Raw genomic sequence first — 18584 nt, forward strand, 5'->3', positions numbered from 1 at the left:
CATTTGGAGAATTTTACTGGTAAAAAATTTGAGGATGAGATTTATCCCAACATCTGCTGACTGCTGGAAATAAAAGAGAAACTTCCCTTTCTCTAAAACTTACTCAGACTTCATTAGCTCAGACAAAAATACACAGACATCAGGTGAGCCGTGCTGGAACAGACCAAGCCTCTATCGCTCTCCCCATCCCTGCCAGTCCTGCATCCCTCCAAATCAGCAGCACAACGTCAAATGTTTCCAGGGAGGTGCTGGCCTGCTCTGGGCCCTCACCCCCCTCCCACACAGTCACAGCCCGGTGCCTGGCTCAGGGTTCCCCCTGGCACTGGTGTTTGCCCTTGGCCACGCACCGGTGCCAGCAGGAAGATCTCCCTGTGGCCGAATCCAGCGGGATCTCTGGAGCACGCTGGGATCCTTTCCTCAAACCTGGTCCTTAGGGCAAGATCCTGGGACGCACCAGGAAGGCCTCGATCCACCACAGCCTCCAGCTGCTACCAGAAGGTCCAGGGGGGCTGCATCATCTCGTAGGTGGGGATGCTGGTGACGTTGACAGGAATGGAGATGACGGCCCAGGGGAGCCCGTGCTGCTCCAGGGAGCGCCTGATCATGTACCTGGGGGATGGAGGGTGACAGCTGTTCCCAGGCTGCCAGGGCTGGCAGTGCAGCCAGACCTGGGCACAAAGCACAGCCCAGCTCCAGCTGCCTGCTGAGCAGGACTGAATCCATGCAAAACGTGGCTCCCAAAGCCAGGCCCAGCTGGGACCTCCCTGCTGCGAGGGACAAGGCTGTCACTCGGCCGTTTGTGAGCTGTGCCACCCGGGCAGGCAGCCTGGCACGTACCCGTCCCTGCCCAGCAGGAAGAGCGCGGGGATGTCGGCCGTGCGCCGGGAGCTGTCCTGGATCATCTCGATGTAGAAGCTGTCGTTGTCATAGGCGTTGTCAGCGATGATGACGGCCCGCCCGCCGTGCTCCTGGATCACTCGTGTCTTGGACAGGAACGAGCAGCCCCTGGGCCACAGGGGGACCCCACTGTCACCAGCTGCGGTGGCCACAGGCAGCTCCAGAGCCTGCGCCTGCCAGAGCTGGCCTGGAGACAGCCTGACTGGGGATTGTCTCCCTGATTCCACACCTCCTCCAAACCCTGCTCCTCTGAGTCTGGTTTTAGGTACAAGCCACCCACACTCCTAAAAAACTTGAAATAAAATTTGGAATGGTTTGGGTTAGAAGAGCTTAAAGCTCATCCAGTGCCACCCCTGCCATGGCAGGGACACCTTCCCAGGGTGCTCCAAGTCCCAATGTCCAGCCTGGTCTTGGACACCTCCAGGGATATGAGGCATTCAGAATTTCTTTGGGCAACCTTTGCCAGGGCCTCACTGCTCACAGAGAGGAGTTTCTTTGCCACTGTCTAATTTAAGCCTACTCTCTCAGTCTGAACCCAGACAGCGTTTTTTTCTACCTTACCACAGGCTAAAAAACACAAGCTGCAATTCTCCAGGCTAGGAACACCCTCGCATTTTCCTGGTTTATCCGTGTGGGGAAAGGCACAGGATGGATCTGGAGGTGATGGGGAGGTGTGGCCAGCGCTCCCCTCCTGCCCAGCAGGGTCCCCCAGCAGCTGCCATGACGCAGACGTACCCCCTCTCCACCAAGGCGATCTGGTCCTGGATGAAGACCCCATTGTTCAGCTCTCCACAGGCCTCCGGGGGATCCGCCGGCACCAGGTGGATCTGCTCGTACCTTGTGTTCTCCGAGGAGACAGGCGGGGCTGAGCCGGGCCATGGAGCTGCTCCCGGCCCAGCCCTGCCCGCGTGGGCTGTCCCACACCCCGCTCGTCCCTCGGGGGCTGCTCGGGGGAGATTCTGGGCTCCCGGGTTCAGGGACGCTCAGAGCCAGCCCCGGGGCCAATCCCCGCCTCTGGAATCCTGCCGAGGATGCTCGTGCAAGAGCAGTGAGCTCCATTTCAATGAAAACCCCAAAGCACTGGGTCCCACCAAGGAGCAATATTGGCATGCAGGGAGCCAAAGTGGCAGGTTCAGTTTTTAATACTTACAAACACGCCTCCGAAATCCTTGGCTGGGGTGGCAGTGAAGATGTAGCGGATGTCCCCGGGGCTCAGCACTTGGAAGTACAAATACTCATGGATGCGCAGTCCTGGGGGTGAAAGGAACAGCTGAGGCAAGGGAAACTAAGGGCAAAGTCCCTGAAAAAAGGGGAAAAGTCCCACTTATCACTCCTGAACCATGGGGGAGAGAACAGGCCCTCCAGCAATGCCAAATCCCGGCTGGGCCCAGGACCCAAAACTCCCCAAAGGTTTTGGGGTGTTCCAAGGGCAGGTGTGGCAGTTCCCAGGGGCTGAGAGGGGATGGGAGCGAGAAAAGCACTGGGACTGGGGTGCTGAAGGGAAAGTGCAGCTGGGCCATGGAGGGGAGAGGGGTGCTAGGCACCCAGGCCGAGGGGAGCACAGGGGAAACACACAACTGGGAGTGAAAATGCACTTGGGTTAGGATGCAGCAGGAAATGCACTGGAGCTGGGCCGCAGTGGTGGGAAATGCACCTGGGTCAGAGGGGAGATCCAGGGGGCTCAGAGCCCCCCCAGAGGAAATGCTGCTGGACTGGCGTGGGCAAATGCAACTGGGGCGAGCTGCACCGGGGAATTGCACCAGGACGGGCATGCAGGAGGGGAAATGCACCCGGACTGGGGTGCAGGAGGGGAAATGCACCCGGACTGGGGTGCAGGAGGGGAAATGCACCCGGACTGGGGTGCAGGAGGGGAAATGCACCCGGACTGGGGTGCAGGAGGGGAAATGCACCCGAAATCCCACCGGGATACACACACAGGAGGGGAAACACACCGGGATACACACACAGGAGAGGAAACACACCGGGATACACACACAGGAGAGGAAACACACCGGGATCCCGGTGCGCCGAGCGGGAGGCGGCCGGCCCGCGGTGCCTGGGGTGTGTGCGCGGCCCGGGTGCGGGGCCCGGTGGCCCGGCCCGGCCCGGGCGCTGTCCCCGCTCCGCGCCTCCCCCGTCCCTCACTCACCGCGGGCCGGCCAGCAGCAGACGCAGAGCCAGAGCCAGAGCCAGAGCAGCATGGCTGCGCCGCGCCCCGCCCACCGGCCCGCCCCGCGCTCCCCATTGGCGGATGGTCTCACCGCGCTCCTTCCTATTGGTCTGCGCCGCCATCAATCACGCGCGGGCCGGCGCGGGCGGCTGGCTGTCACCGCGGCGCTCGCTGCCAAATAGTGCTCCATTCCGCTTCCCGCGCTGCGCGCCCTCTTCCCTGCCTGCCAAATAGTGCTCCCTCGCCGGCCCGCCCCCGGGAAGGTTCTGGGCGTGCGCGGTGCATTGTGGGGCCGGGAGCCAGCAGCCGCCAGGATGATGGTGAGTGAGCGCCCCGCGCCATCCGCCGCCATCGGCCGCCGTCCGCCGCCGTGCCCGCGGCCCGCCGTGCCGCAGGGCCCCCGCCGGCCCCCGGGGAGCCGCCGAGGCGGGTGGCGGCGGGCCGGGCCGCGCGGATGGAGCCGCCCCGGGGGCAGGCCTGGCGGGAGCCGGGCTGCCATGGCTGCGGGGATGGGAGCGGGCAGCCCCGAGCTCCGTCCGCTCCGCAGCCCCCGCCCGGCCCCGCCCGGCCCCGCCCGGCCCCGCGGTGATGCCGGAGCTGTGTCCAGCCTGATTGCCCCCGGGACAAACGGGTGCTTTCCCCATGGGGTTTCTGCCCTGCTGGGTGTGGAGGAAAGCTGTGCGTTCTCTTCCACACAATCTCCGGGTTTCAGGGATCACAGAGTAGGGTGGGAGATCACTGTTCAGCCCCCTGCCCGGGCAGGGTCACTGGGACAGGTGACACGGGGACGTTTTGGGATGACTCCAGGCCCTCCCTGTGCAGCTGCCCCAGGGCGCTGTCACCCTCCCTGGCAAGAAGCTCTTCCTCATGTTGAGGTGAAACTTGCTGTGTTTTAATTTGTGTCCTGTTATTGGGCATCACCAAAAAGTCTGGCACCAACTTTTTGGCACCGCCCCGGAGAGGTTTGTATGGATTGATGGGATCCCTCTCAGCCTTCCCTTCTGCAGCCTAAGCAGGCCCAGCTCCTGCAGTCTGTCCTCATAGGAGAGATGCTCCAGAGCCCAAGGATGCTCTTTGTGCCCATCACTGACCCCTCTGCAGTAGCTCCTTTTCCTGTGCCTGTGACCCCTCAGTGCACCAAGCACAGCTCAGTTCTGCTCTGGGCCTGCTGGCAGCAGTTCTGTGCCAGTGCATCCCAAATTTGGGCAGTGTTTGGGCTCTGCCTGTGGGATGGTTGCAGCACTCATGGAATGGTTTGGGTTGGAAGGGACCCCAAATCCCACCCAGTGCCACCCCTGCCATGGCAGGGACACCTCCCACTGTCCCGGGTGCTCCAGCCCCAGTGTCCAGCCTGGCCTGGGCACTGCCAGGGATCCAGGGGCAGCCACAGCTGCTCTGGTGCTCTCACCACCCAGATCTGTTTGGTTCCTCACTGTCTCTGTGATTCCTGCAAGCTCTGTCTCCTCCAGGTTCAGATCAGAACCTCAGTGGTTCTGCCCTGTTATTTTTGGGGCAGTTCTGTGTGTCCCTGGGCCTGTGCTGGAGCAGTTGTGAATTCCCAGTGCTGCGGGAGCAGTGGAAAGCAGCTGGGTGGTGCGGGCCACAGGAATTACAACAAATCTGTGGTTTTGGCCTTTTTCCTCACGCTCCTGCCTTCTGGGCTGTCGGGAGTGTGCTGCGGGCTGCCGGGCTAACAGCTGTGCTGTGCTCCTGCCCGCAGCCCACGCCGGTTATCCTGCTGAAGGAGGGCACGGACACCTCGCAGGGCATCCCGCAGCTGGTCAGCAACATCAACGCGTGCCAGGTGATCGCCGAGGCCGTGCGCACCACGCTGGGCCCGCGCGGCATGGACAAGCTCATCGTGGACGACCGCGGTACGGCCGCTGCTGCCTGCCAGCTGGGGCCACCCCTGGCCTGCTGCAGCTCTGCCTCGGGGTCACCACAGCACCCCGTGTCCCCTGCAGGAGGCAGGACGATTGCCACTCCAGCCTGAGGATTCTGATTGCTCCCCAGGGCACCTGCGGGGATGCACAGTCAGGGGGTGGGATGCCTTGGGAGGGCTGAGCTGGAACAGAGAGCAGACAGAGTTACAGGATAAAGCAGGGATTTATTCAAAGGATCTCCTCCATGGATCCACCTTGGGCAGCACAAGAGCCCAGCCAGGGCTGCACCCAAGGTGAACCCAAATGGTCCCAAAATGAACCCAAGGGGAACCAAAATGGTCCCAAGATGAAACCAGAATGGTCCCAAAATGAACCCAAGGTGAACCCAAAATGAACCCAAGATGAACCCAAAATGGTCCCAAAATGCACCCAAGATGAACCAAAATTGTCCCAAGATGAAACCAAAATGGTCCCAAAATGAACCCAAGGTGAACCCAAAATTGTCCCGAAATGAACCCAAGATGAACCAAAATGGTCCCAAGATGAACCCAAATGGTCCCAAAATGAACCCAGGATGAACCCAAAATGGTCCCAAAATGCACCCAAATGGTCCCAAAATGAACCAAGATGAACCCAAAATGGTCCCAAAATGCACCCAAAATGAACCCAAATGGTCCCAAAATGAACCAAGATGAACCCAAAATGGTCCCAAAATGAACCCAAATGGTCCCAAAATGCTCGAGCGCTGCCGGGGTCTCTCCCTGGGCTCAGCTCTGCTCCATGTGCACATTGCAGTTCATTGTCCAATTCCAGGTTTAGGTTATAGTCTTATCCTGGTTTTTTTTCTCTTCATTCTGCTGTTGTTTGTGCTCCTGGGCTGAGATTTGGATCATTTGTCCTTGGTCCCAGCTGGAGCAGGAATTGTTTTGTCTCCCTGCTCTGTGCACAGAGCTCACCATCCCCTCATGTGAAGCTCAGACCCACACACTAAAGCAGCACAGAATGTGAAAAATACAAAATTAAAACCTAAGGCATCACTTGGATGCATCCAGTGTAAGTCTGTGCCAGACAGAAGCAGAGAGGCTTGAACCTGCCTTCAGGTATTTTTGGTTATCTATGTTTTTAAATGAGGCTCATGATTCCTCTGGAGTTACTCAGCAGTTGTGGCTGAGTGTTAAGGTGTGAGGTCAGTAGATGTTCCTGGGTTGATTTTTAATCTTTTTTTTTTTTTGAGTGTGATTTAAGAGATTAGCTTTGCCACCACTCTAAAAAGACTTGTATGAAGTCATCGAACTAATTAATTACTATTTTTGTTCCTGAAGGGTGGAGTGAAAATGTAAGAATCCTTTAGTTTTTACAGATAGGAACTGTAGTAAATCCTTGTTCAAAAGGATAATTGCGTTTAAAGTCCTCCTATGATAACTGATACGATTTCTAAGCTCTTTCTTCATGAGAATCTCAGACTAGAATATGGTTTTATCTGTCTGGGGAGGCCTTTGAGAAGAGGGCACTGAATTCCAAACCTTTGTTGGTGTGGAAACTTGTTCTGCTCTCAGACTGACCTCACTGAACCTGCTCCACAATGGGCTGACAGGACTCAGTTCTGGGGGAGCAGGGGAACCTGCTGAGATCTCCTGAGAGCCCCCAGAGACATGGCTTTGCCCCTGCTCGTGTAAAGCTGCCTTTAACTTCTTTTCCTGCGTGCCCCCCAGGCAAAGCCACCATCTCCAATGACGGGGCCACCATCCTGAAGCTGCTGGACGTTGTCCACCCTGCCGCCAAGACCCTGGTGGACATCGCCAAGTCCCAGGATGCCGAGGTGGGGGGGGAGCCTGGCTGTGCTGGGGTGGAACACGGGGCAGCCTGAGAGGCAGTGCTGCCCTGGGCTCCGTGTTGGCTGCTGGGAATTGATCTTGGGCTGCTGGGGTTTATTCTGCCTGCTCTGGAGCCAGGCTGGAGAGCTGGGAATGTTCCCCGGAGAAGGGAAGGCTCCAGGCAGAGCTCAGAGCCCCTGGCAGGGCCTGCAGGGGCTCCAGGAGAGCTGCAGAGGGACTGGGGACAAGGGACAGAGGGACAGGACACAGGGAATGGCTGCCACTGGCCAAGGGCAGATTGGGCTGGGATCTTGGCAAGGAATTGCTGGCTGGGAGGGTGGGCAGGGCTGGGCTGGAATTCCCAGAGCAGCTGTGGCTGCCCCTGCATCCCTGGCAGTGCCCAAGGCCAGGCTGGACATTGGGGCTGGGAGCAGCCTGGGATGGCAGAAGGTGTCCCTGCCCCTGGCAGAGGGTGGCACTGGATGGGCTTTGAGGTCCCTTCCCACCCAGTGGGAATCACTGAGGAATTCAGCCACAAATCTGTGAGCGGAGAAAATCCCAAGCTCTGCTTTCCCTGGAAGCTCTGGAGAGCTTTTGCAGCTGCTCTCAGGCAGTGTCTGCAGCGTGGGGGTGACAGTGTCCCCTGTCCCTGCAGGTGGGTGATGGCACCACGTCTGTGACCCTGCTGGCAGCTGAGTTCCTGAAGCAGGTGAAGCCCTACGTGGAGGAGGGGCTGCATCCCCAGATCATCATCCGCGCCTTCCGCACGGCCACGCAGCTGGTGAGGCACGGCAGGACAGACACCCTGCCAGGGCAGCCCTGGGAATGGGCCTGGGGAGGGCCAGCAGCCATCTCCTGCTGCCTCCCTGCCAGCAGCACTGCCTCTCTGTGCCAGGCTTGCTGTTACCTCTGCAGTGCTGTCACCTCCTCTGGGTTTTTTCCAAGGAAGAAATGTAAAAACTCGTTTCCCATTCTCCTGCTCCTCCTGTTTTCTGCTTCATAGTAACCTGTGTGTCTCCTGGAGCCTGTTGGTCCCATTAACTGATTTTTGGAGGTTCACTCCTCAATAGCCCTTTGATTCCTGGGGTCTCTGCTGAAGACAGAAGCAGCAGAGCAGCTCTGAGCCTCCTCCCACTCCTCATGTATTGGTGTATTCCTTGGAATTACTGCACTGGCAGGGGTGGAATAACTTAAACACTTGGAACTTCAGTGACGTCGGTGCAGAGAACAAAAGATAAAATACAAAGAGGGGGTTGGAGGTCTCAGCAGCTCGGGAGCATAAATCATTAATCCAGCTGTTGCCTTTTTGCCAGGCTGTGAACAAGATCAAAGACATCGCTGTCTCTGTGAAGAAGGAGGATAAAGAGTAAGTTTCCCTTGGAGGTGACCTGGTTGTGTTCTGGGCCCCAGCTGGCTGCTGTGAGGGTGCTCCTGGGTTCTGTGCTCTGGCTGACATCTCCAGTGGGACCTGGAGCTGCAGCCCCCCAAGGGGGTTATTCCAGTTTCCCTGGAATTTCCTGCTCCTCCAGGGCAGTGCTGGGCTCCCACCTGGTGCAGGGATGATGTAGGGCAGTGTCCCAGTGCTCATGGAGGAAGCTGGGCACCAAAAGAAGTGGCCTGATTTCTTTTTTGCAGGGTGGAGCCTTGGAGCTCTTGCTGCAGTCAGTGGCAGTGTTAAATCTCAGCAGTTCCTGAGGATCAGATCCCCTTTTAGCTGTCACACACCAAGGTAGATAGCTCACAGCAGTGATCCCTTCAGCTGAGCTGAAATGCTGCAGTTCCTTTTCTCCCTGGATTTTAAGCTCATGTCCACTTGACCTTGCTGATACCTGCAGTTAATTGGAAGTATTTCAACTTCATAAGCATCTTGAATAAACCAAAATGGGTTGTCCAAACCTAATTTTAAAAATTGCTGGGAAAAAATACCCCAAATGTGGCCTTGTGATGAGAAATGGAGTGGTTCCCATAGGGGACAGAGCCTGGCAGCTGGATCCACATCTCCACATCTCCCTGTGTCACCCACTGCTGCACAGGTGCTACCTGAGTTAGTAGTTCAGGGGATGTGCTGCCTTTAGAGGGTTTCAGAAACATCTTCCTGCCTCGGGATGAAGGAGAGCACCTGCTCTTTTCTGATTTTAGGTGCATGAGAGCTGATCAGCCTCATGCTGGGCTGATGCTTGAGGTCTGAAAAGGAGACTGGGATTTGTCAGTCTGGGGTTTGTGCCTTGTTCTCCCCATGGACAGGAGGGAGCTGATCTTTGCCTCTGCCAGAGGGGATTTTGGGCCCTTCCTGACAAGACAGACCCTGAGGGGCTGGAGCATGGCCAGGGCAGGGAGCAGAGCTGGGAAGGGGCTGCAGAATCCCTGAGGGAGCTGGGAAGGGGCTGCAGAATCCCTGAGGGAGCTGGGAAGGGGCTGCAGAATCCCTGAGGGAGCTGGGAAGGGGCTGCAGAATCCCTGAGGGAGCTGGGAAGGGGCTGCAGAATCCCTGAGGGAGCTGGGAAGGGGCTGCAGAATCCCTGAGGGAGCTGGGAAGGGGCTGCAGAATCCCTGAGGGAGCTGGGAAGGGGCTGCAGAATCCCTGAGGAGCTGGGAAGGGGCTGCAGAATCCCTGAGGGAGCTGGGAAGGGGCTGCAGAATCCCTGAGGGAGCTGGGAAGGGGCTCAGCCTGGAGCAAAGGAGGCTCAGGGGCCCTTGTGGCTCTGCACAGCTCCTGCCAGGAGGGGACAGCCGGGGGGGTCGGGCTCTGCTCCAGGGAACAGGGACAGGAGCAGAGGGAACGGCCTCAGGGGAGCCTCAGGGTGGGCACTGGGAAATTCCTGATGGAAAGGGCAGGGGTGGAGTGCCCATCCCTGGGGGATTTCAGAGCCCTGTGGATGTGGCACTTGGGGACAGGGGCAGTGGTGGCCTTGGCAGTGATGGACTGAATGATCCTAAAGGTATTTTCCAGGTTAAACCTGTGATTAACAAACCCACATATGGTGTTTGGGGATTGTGAGAAGGTCTGGCAGGTGACCAAATCTTTGTTTTTCCTTTCCCTTTCTGCAGTGAGCAGAGGAGTCTCCTGGAAAAGTGTGCAGCTACAGCCCTGAGCTCCAAGCTCATCTCCCAGAGCAAGGAGTTTTTCTCCAAGATGGTTGTAGATGCTGTGATGATGTTGGATGACTTGTTGCAGCTCAAGATGATCGGGATAAAGAAGGTGCAAGGAGGAGCTTTGGAGGTAAGTGCTGGAGCCTTCCTGAAGGGGTGGGAGACAGGGATCCCAGCTCTGATGGTGCCTTGGCTCTAGCAGAAGTGCAGCCTGGCTTGACAGTTACTGTTGGGGGAATTCCCAAAGTGGAACAAAGCTGTTGGTGTGAGGAGGAAGCTTAGCAGGGTTTCTTTTCCATAGGTAGAATTTCTGGGTTTTGGGCTAAACACACTCTTCACCTCAGTGCAGCAAGTTGTTACTGATAAAATTCCATCTATCTCTCCATAAATAATTTTTTGTTTTGTTTTTTTTTTTGGTGGGAAGTCTTTGTTCCTTCTGGATCTAAAACTCCTGGTTGCATGTAGGATTACTGGGTTGGGAAAAATGCAAGGCAAACCTCATGGAGCTGATTTAGTGGTGGGCAGGGCAGGTGGGATGTGTGGTTTATGCCTCAGTGCTGGAGAACCTGTTGTGTGTGGGACTGCACCTGGATATGGGGTAGGGGATTGATCCTGGCTGAGGGACAGCCCCTGTGGAGAGGGAGATTCACATCCTGGTTTCTTCACCCAGGAAATTGAGGAGCTCGTGCCAGGGAATGGTGTTGGACAGGACTGTCCTGCTGCAGAAAATCCAGGAGGTGGTGATGGAACTTGGAAAGACAAACCAGAGCAAAAGCCAGCCCCCAGTGGGGCTGTGGATGGGAAATACCCAAAAGTTCAAAGGGGAGGAATGGGAGAGAGATCAGGGAGGGAACTGGTTGCACCATTCCTTGGTTTTTAGATTCCGTGCGGAATTCTTGGCTGTGGAGTTTTGAAGGATAGAGAGGAAGCTGCTTTTGTGAGCTGAAAGAAATCCTTGCTGCTTATTTCCTCTGAAAGTGGGTTAATCAAAGGAGACAGTGCTGGGAAGGCTTTGTAAATGAGGCCTCTGGGAGCAGGGAGTGTCCTGGGGGAGTTGTTATTAACCCTGTGCAGAAAGCCTTGGGGGCTGAGCCTGAGGCAGATCCCTGCGTTCCAGGACTCACAGCTGGTGGCTGGAGTTGCCTTTAAGAAAACCTTCTCCTACGCTGGGTTTGAGATGCAGCCCAAGAAGTACCAGTCCCCCAAAATCGCCCTGCTCAACGTGGAGCTGGAGCTCAAAGCTGAGAAGGACAACGCCGAGGTCAGAGTGAACACGGTGGAGGTAAGAGCCCCAGGGGAGCCTGGCCTGCTTCCTCATCCCTGTGACACCCGGGGCTGCTCATCCCCTGGGAGGGCCAGAGATGCTGAGAGGGCTGGAGCCAGGCTGGAGAGCTGGGAATGTTCCCCTGGAGAAGGGAAAATTCCAGGGAATGCTCAGAGTCCCTGCAGGGGCTCCAGGAGAGCTGCAGAGGGACTGGGGACAAGGGACAGAGGGACAGGACACAGGGAATGGCTGCCACTGGCCAAGGGGAGATTGGGCTGGGATCTTGGCAAGGAATTGCTGGCTGGGAGGGTGGGCAGGGGCTGGGCTGGAATTCCCAGATTGGCTGTGGCTTTCCCTGGATCCCTGGCAGTGCCCAAAGCCAGGTTGGACATTGGGGCTGGGAGCAGCCTGGGATGGCAGAAGGTGTCCCTGCCTGTGGCAGAGGGTGGCACTGGATGACCTTTAAAGGTTCCTTCCCACCCAAACCATTCCATGATAAATGAGTTTGCCTTCTGCCCATCCTTCACCTTTGGGAACACCTGGTGGGCTGTGCTGCCCTGGGAATGGGGCTCCAGCAGGCTGGGAAGCACAGCAGGGTCAGGACACGTTGGTGAGCTGTCACTGTGCCCCAGCTGCCACCACCAGCTCTGGGGTGACTGCCTTGGGGCTGACAAGTGGCCTTGCAGGGACAGCTCATGCAGCAGTGCCCAGAGTGCTGCAAGAGCTCCTGGGCTTGAAGGAGCCTTTTGGGCAGTGCCGTGGAGCAGGGCCCTCGAGACTCTGTGCCAGGGCTGCACCTGGGCCATCCCCTGGCACAGAACACCTCTCTGTCCTCTGCCAGGACTACCAGGCCATCGTGGACGCAGAGTGGAACATCCTGTATGACAAACTGGACAAAATCCACAAGTCAGGAGCCAAGGTGGTGCTGTCCAAGCTGCCCATTGGGGACGTGGCCACCCAGTACTTCGCAGACAGGGACATGTTCTGTGCCGGCCGCGTCCCCGAGGAGGATCTCAAGAGGACCATGATGGTGAGCTGCCCTGGCTTGGAGGAAAGCCTTGGCAAGGTTCTGACAGCCCAGGCTGGGCATTCCCAAACAGCTGCTCGCTGATGGCACTGCTCCTCACAGGGGTTTGAAAGGACAGGGCTGTTCCCTGGTGGGTGAGCAGTCACACCCTGGTGTTACATACAAAGATCTGATCAGTACATCAGTAGAGGTCTATTTTCCTGAGTTCTTCTCTTTTCCATCATGAGTGGGTTTTTTCCTGAGTTGTTTTTGTGTATCTCCTGGACTCTGGAGCCTGTGAGTCAGCACCTTGAAGCTGCATGAACTTATTTTGCTGTTGAGGGTTGGCCTGGGTCCCTGTGAGGGGAGGGAGGGAGAAGGGTTTTCCTGAATCTGCAGGATGGGTTTGCACCAGCTCAACAGCTGGGCTGTCCCTGAAGAGTGGAGCCTGCTGGGAGGTTGGTGTGGGTTGTCAGCAGTGGTAATTCCATGTTTGTCCCCTTTCCCTGCAGGCCTGTGGGGGATCCATCCAGACCAGTGTCAATGCCCTGTCGGATGATGTGCTGGGCCGCTGTGAGCTCTTTGAGGAGACCCAGATTGGGGGAGAGAGGTAACAACACCAGCTGCAAACCTGTGGTGCTGTGCAAGCACTCTCATAGTAGGTGGAAAAGTTGGGGTCAAAGTGTTGGCAGGGTCAACATCTCTCAAGCTGTTGAGAGGAAAAGAAGGTTGTTACAAAATGTATATGTTACTGTAGCCAGAAGCTGCTGTTTGAGGCTGAGGGAGGGGGCAGGAGCAAGATTTCATTAAGATCCTACCTCTTATAAAAGCTTTTAAAAAACATTTATTCTGCAGTGCCTTGTAAAAAGGCCAGTGGTATTGTTGCATTTGCAATGGAAAACCACCACATTTTGGGGTTGATGGTGGCACTTCTGTGATGTTCCAGCTTGATGCTTCCCTGTCAGTGCAGGAGAAGCTGGGGATGGTACACTGGGGTCCTTCCAGTCCTGTTTGGAGCTGGCTGCTGTCCTCTGTGCTCCTGCCAAGTGCAAACTGGGATCACCAGTTCAGTGTGGATCCCTGGCAGCAGGAAGAGAACGGATTTTCCTGGATTATCTGGAATGTCACTTCCGTGTTCCCTGGCCCTGCTCTCCTGGGCCCAGGATGCGCTGGGGCTGCGAGGGGCCGCGGCTGCAGGGCTGGCTGTGTGCCACACTGCCCGTCCAGCAGCAGCTCCCCCATGCCACACCCTCCCCGTGGCAGGTACAACTTCTTCACGGGCTGCCCCAAGGCCAAGACGTGCACCATCATCCTGCGCGGGGGCGCCGAGCAGTTCATGGAGGAGACGGAGCGCTCCCTGCACGACGCCATCATGATCGTCAGGAGGGCCATCAAGGTGAGCCCTGCCTGCCCTGCCCTGCCCGGGCTGCTGGACGCCCCTCACACACCCAGGGCTTGGCTGGGGGCTCTGCACAGTGAGCACATCTCGTGGGTTCCCTCGAGTGCAGCTCCTTGGCCAGCTCAGCGTGGCTCTGGCAGCGTTTGCAGCTGCTCTCCAGGCATGCCTGGGCTTCACCTGCACTTCTGTGCAGCTGTCCCTCATGTTTGCTCCATCCTAAAGGGAACGATCTCCTGGCTGTGCTGGGTGGACCTTCAGGAGATGGAACAGCAGATTGATGGCACATGTGTGTCCATGCCATAGAGCCACTTGACCCCTGTGCCCAGTCTGAGGGCATGACAGTCCCGTGGCTCTGAGGGCAGGCTGGGGGCACCAGGAGAAGTCCAAGCCTTCTCTGGATGTGTGTTTGATCCTGGGTGATGCTGCCAAGCTCTGGGTTACACAAGAACGTGTCACTGTAGGAAGGGCTTCTGGTTAAAAGCAGCCCTGAGGCTGCATGTCCTGAGGGGCTGTGGAGAATCATGTCAGGAGTTTTGGAGTTGTTGCTTTTAGAAAGGACATCCAGATCTCTTTCCTGGAAAAGCAGCAGAACTGAGCTGCAAGGTGCTGCAGCCAATATCTTTAATTTTGGATGCTTTATGAGAGTGAGGAAGTTTCCCTGGCCCGAGCTGGCTGTGAGCTGCCATCCCTTCCTTTGGGTGTAGCGTCCCCAAACCACCCTTTCTCTTGTGCACAGCTGGGCTGTGCTGCTGGAGCTGCCACTGCAGGTTCTTGGTGTGTTCCTGGCAGACAGTCCCAGGGACAGCAGCACCAGGGCTGGGGCTGGCAGGGCTGTGCAGTGCCATGGGCTGGGAGGGCTGGGGATTGCCATGGGCTGGCAGAGCTGTGGTTTGCCATGCCTGCAGGGCTGTGCATTGCCATGGGCTGGCAGGGCTGGCAGGGCTGTGCAGTGCCATGGGCTGTGCAGTGCCATGCCTGCAGGGCTGTGCAGTGCCCGGGGCTGTGCAGTGCCATGGGCTGTGCAGTGCCGTGCCTGCAGGGCTGTGCAGTGCCCGGGGCTGTGCAGTGCCATGGGCTGTGCAGTGCCATGCCTGCAGGGCTGTGCAGTGCCCGGGGCTGTGCAGTGCCATGGGCTGTGCAGTACCACGCCTGCAGGGCTGTGCAGTGCCATGCCTGCAGGGCTGTGCAGTGCCGTGCCTGCAGGGCTGTGCAGTGCCGGGGGCTGTGCAGTACCACGCCTGCAGGGCTGCAGCACCCCAGCAGCCCCTGTGCTGTGCCCCATGCAGAACGACTCGGTGGTGGCGGGCGGCGGCGCCATCGAGATGGAGCTGTCCAAGTTCCTGCGGGACTACTCGCGCACCATCCCGGGCAAGCAGCAGCTGCTGATCGGCGCCTACGCCAAGGCCCTGGAGATCATCCCCCGGCAGCTGTGCGACAACGCCGGCTTCGACGCCACCAACATCCTCAACAAGCTGCGCGCCAAGCACGCCCAGGTAGGGCACGGGGCCGTGCTTCGAAAGGCCGGGTGGCTGCTGAGGAAGGCAGGAGCTGCCCTGAAATGGGAAATGCAAACCCCCTCCCTCCAAATTATTGTAATTTGGAAATTAAGGGGCTCTCAGGCAAAGGTATGGGAATAGGAATAACAGTTCTTTGCTAGGGAAATTAGAAATACAAATGCAGTAGTACAAAAACAACACTGCCAGAGTCAGAAAGAGGAGCTGAACCCCTGTGGGTCAGGGGTCCCATGCCATGGGGGCTCAGCCCTCCTGCAGTGCCAGCTGTGCTTCTGCTGGAGCAGGGATCCTGCACAAGGGGGGAGTTTTCCTCTGCAGCTCCAGGGCTGCTGGAGATGGGCCTGGTGCTCCTGTGGGAATGCAGGGCAGGAGAAAGCTGCTCCTGTGGGAATGCAGGGCAGGAGAAAGCTGCTCCAGTGGGAATGCAGGGCAGGGGAAAGCTGCTCCTGTGGGAATGCAGGGCAGGAGAAAGCTGCTCCTGTGGGAATGCAGGGCAGGAGAAAGCTGCTCCTCTGGGAATGCAGGGGGCAGAGGCTGCTGTGCTGTTCCAGGCTCAGATTGTATCCAGGTAGGAATGCTTGGCTCCTGCCCTGGGCAGAGCATCTCCCCATGGGATGATGGGATTTTATCAGCCCTGCAGGGACACTCAGTGGCCATGACCAGAAGATAATTAATAATTAATGGCCCATTAACAGAGGATATCTCCTGGAGGGAGGATTGGCTGTGGAAGGGATAAAACTGCCCATGAGCAGCAGAGAACTGCCCCAGCTCTGACAGGAGGTAATAGAATACACACCCCCAGCTGCACCTTTCAGCCTAAGGCACCCGGGCATCCCAGAGGCAGGGTGTGTGGTTCTTTCTCCCCAGTTCCCCCTGGGGCCTGTCAGAGCTGGTGTAGCTCAGCTGAGCCCGTGTTGGAGCCGTGTCCCCTTTGATTAAACTCCGTGTTTGTTTCACATCAGGTGTGGGCCTGGCACAGTGGCTGTAAATGGAAAGGAGCTGTTTTCCCTTTGATCCCAGCTGTCAGGTGACTTCCTGAGCTGGGAGTTCTGATTTGCTCCTTAAAAACTCATCACTTGTCAGGAAGGAGCTGCTGTGTTAAACATTAAAGGAGGCAGGTGCAGGAGGCAGCTGAGCTGAGCGTTTTACACGGGAGCTGCAGGCAGAGGGTTCTGAGTGGTGCTCTTGTGGAGATCCCAGCTCCAGGGCTCAGAGGCTGCCCCTTGGTTCTGTCATTCCCCACATGTTTCACCCTGCTGCTGGTGCTGGGGCTCGGGGGGGTCCCCCAAAATGAGGGTGCAAACCCAGGCAGCAGCAGAGGGGGAGTCAGGTCTGTGAGGCTTCTGCAGCTTCATGGCAGGGGCTGCCCAGGGAGCTTTGGAGCCCCCATCCCTGGAGGTGTCCAGGGAAAGGCTGGAGGTGGCTCTCAGGGCTCTGGGCTGGGGATGAGGTGGGGATGGGGCACAGCTGGGACTGGATGGTGTGGGAGGGCTTTTCCAGCCTCAGGATTCTGTGATCCCAGACTGTAAGGAGCCTGCTCTTCATGAGGCACTGCTGGCCCCGAAAGCAGGGACTGCTCAGCTGGGATTTCTTGTGTTTTCCCTCACAGCAGAATGTGAGGGAGGCTCCTGCCTCTCCCTTCACCTTTGCCTGGCCTTCCCTCCAGGCTTTCCCCAGGTCCCACCCAGCCCCATGACCAATCCCTGTCCCTTTGTCCCCTCTGTCCTCTCAGAGTGGGATGGGGCACTGACCCCTGTGTCCCTCTGTCCCTCAGCAGAATGTGGCACTGATCGCTGTCCCGCAGAGTGGAATCTGGCACTGATCCCTGTCCCCCAGGGCAGCATGTGGCACTGATCCCTGTCCCCCAGAGCGGGATGTGGCACTGATCCTGTTCCTCTGTCATGCAGGGTGTGATGTGGCAGTGGTCCCTGTCCCTCTGTCCCCCAGGGCAGGCTGTGGCACTGATGTGTCCCTCAGCAGGCTGTGGCACTGACATGTCCCTCTGTCCCTCAGCGGCCCGTGTCACTGATGTGTCCCCCTGTCTCTCAGCAGCTGTGTCACTGACGTGTCCCTCTGTCCCTCAGCAGGCCGTGTCACTGATGTGTCCCTCTGTCCCCAGGGCGGGATGTGGTACGGCGTGGACGTGACCAACGAGGACATAGCTGACAATTTCTCGGCGTGCGTGTGGGAGCCGGCCGTGGTGCGCATCAACGCGCTGACGGCGGCCTCGGAGGCCGCGTGCCTCGTCGTGTCCGTGGACGAGACCATCCGCAACCCGCGCTCCAGCGTGGACAGCGGGCCTGCCGCCGCGCCCCGCGGCCGCGCGCGCGCCCGGCCCCACAACCACTGAGAGCCCCGAGCCCTGGGATCAGCCCCAAACCCCTGGGATCAGCGCTGATCCTTCCTGGGGCTGCCAGCCCCACAGCCACTGAGAGCCCCAAACCCCTGGGATCGGCCCCAAACCCCTGGGATCGGCGCTGATCCCGCCCGGGGCTGGCAGCCCCACAGCCACTGAGAGCCCCAAACCCCTGGGATCAGCGCTGATCCTTCCCGGGGCTGCCAGCCCCACACCACTGAGAGCCCCGACCCCTGGGATCAGCGCTGATCCCGCCCGGGGCTGCCAGCCCCACAGCCACTGAGAGCCCCGACCCCTGGGATCAGCCCCAAACTCCTGGGATCAATGGCTGCTCCTCCCCGGGGCTGCCAGCCCCACGCCACTGAGCTCCCAAACTCACTGGGATCAGTGCTGCTCCTGCCCCTGCCCAGGGCTGGCAGCCCCGGGCAGCTCCTGGCAGTCACAGGCAGCTCCTGGTGGTCACGAGCGGGCAGTTTCTGGTGGTCACGAGCAGCTCCTGGTGGTCACGAGCAGCTCCTGGTGGTCACGAGCAGTTTCTGGTGGTCACAGGCAGCTCCTGGTGGTCACGAGCAGCTCCTGGTGGTCACGAGCCGGCAGTTTCTGGTGGTCACGGGCAGTTTCTGGTGGTCACGAGCAGCTCCTGGTGGTCACAGGCAGTTTCTGGTGGTCACAGGCAGCTCCTGGTGGTCACGAGCAGCTCCTGGCAGTGACAGGCAGCTCCTGGTGGTCACGAGCAGCTCCTGGTGGTCACAGGCAGCTCCTGGTGGTCACAGGCAGCTCCTGGCGCTGGCAGCCACAGCCCTGGAGCTGCCCTGCCTGGCGCTGCCTCGCTGGCGTGGGCATTCCCTCAGGACCCTTCCCTCCTGGGGCCCCTTCCCTCCCCAGGAGCATTCCCTCCTCCAGGCCTTTCCCTCCTGGGGACCCTTCCCTCCTCGGGGCTGGAGCCAGTGCAGGGGGCTTTGGGGTCTATTTATACTGGTTTGTGTTTCGTTCTGCTGGGCACTTTGAAGCCAGCTCCAGCACAATAAAACGAGTTGGTCTCAGTGGCACATTGGGCTTGTCCTCTGTTCTCTGCTGCATCCACACGGGGAGGCCTCAGGACTGGAGTTGGAAATGAACCTTTGGGCTGGGTTTTGCCCTGTTTCAAAGCAGGTGCTGTGCTGCAGGGCAGGGCAGACTCCCGGCACATCC

The 18584-nt window shown here is 58.5% G+C and overlaps 2 protein-coding genes across 3 annotated transcripts; one reads left to right on the top strand and one right to left on the bottom strand.

The window, feature by feature from the left end:
• Nucleotides 1–87: 87 nt before the first annotated feature.
• On the bottom strand, nucleotides 88–3141 carry PRADC1 (protease associated domain containing 1). The gene is made up of 5 exons (XM_064419182.1): nucleotides 3047–3141; nucleotides 2048–2148; nucleotides 1633–1742; nucleotides 838–1005; nucleotides 88–609 (listed from the first exon to the last, which is right to left on the bottom strand). The coding sequence occupies exons 1-5, from the start codon at nucleotides 3096–3098 to the stop codon at nucleotides 489–491; spliced, it is 552 nt and encodes a 183-aa protein (XP_064275252.1). The 5' UTR covers nucleotides 3099–3141; the 3' UTR covers nucleotides 88–488.
• Nucleotides 3142–3249: 108 nt separating this feature from the next.
• Nucleotides 3250–18442, top strand: CCT7 (chaperonin containing TCP1 subunit 7). 2 transcript variants are annotated; one of them, XR_010361669.1, is made up of 13 exons: nucleotides 3250–3387; nucleotides 4788–4941; nucleotides 6663–6769; nucleotides 7420–7545; nucleotides 8078–8130; nucleotides 9813–9984; nucleotides 10972–11136; nucleotides 11960–12148; nucleotides 12637–12734; nucleotides 13388–13520; nucleotides 14810–15016; nucleotides 17157–17902; nucleotides 18047–18442. XR_010361669.1 is itself a non-coding variant. In XM_064419187.1 (12 exons), exons 1-12 carry the CDS (start codon nucleotides 3382–3384, stop codon nucleotides 17385–17387), a joined length of 1641 nt encoding a protein of 546 aa, XP_064275257.1. In that variant the 5' UTR covers nucleotides 3250–3381; the 3' UTR covers nucleotides 17388–18442. The 2 variants fall into 2 exon arrangements, 1 of the variants encoding a protein (XP_064275257.1); XM_064419187.1 differs by having other exon boundaries at nucleotides 17157–18442.
• The last annotated feature ends 142 nt before the right edge of the window (nucleotides 18443–18584 follow it).

This window comes from Passer domesticus, chromosome 4, assembly GCF_036417665.1.
Source record: "Passer domesticus isolate bPasDom1 chromosome 4, bPasDom1.hap1, whole genome shotgun sequence".
Taxonomy (NCBI): Eukaryota; Metazoa; Chordata; class Aves; order Passeriformes; family Passeridae; genus Passer; species Passer domesticus.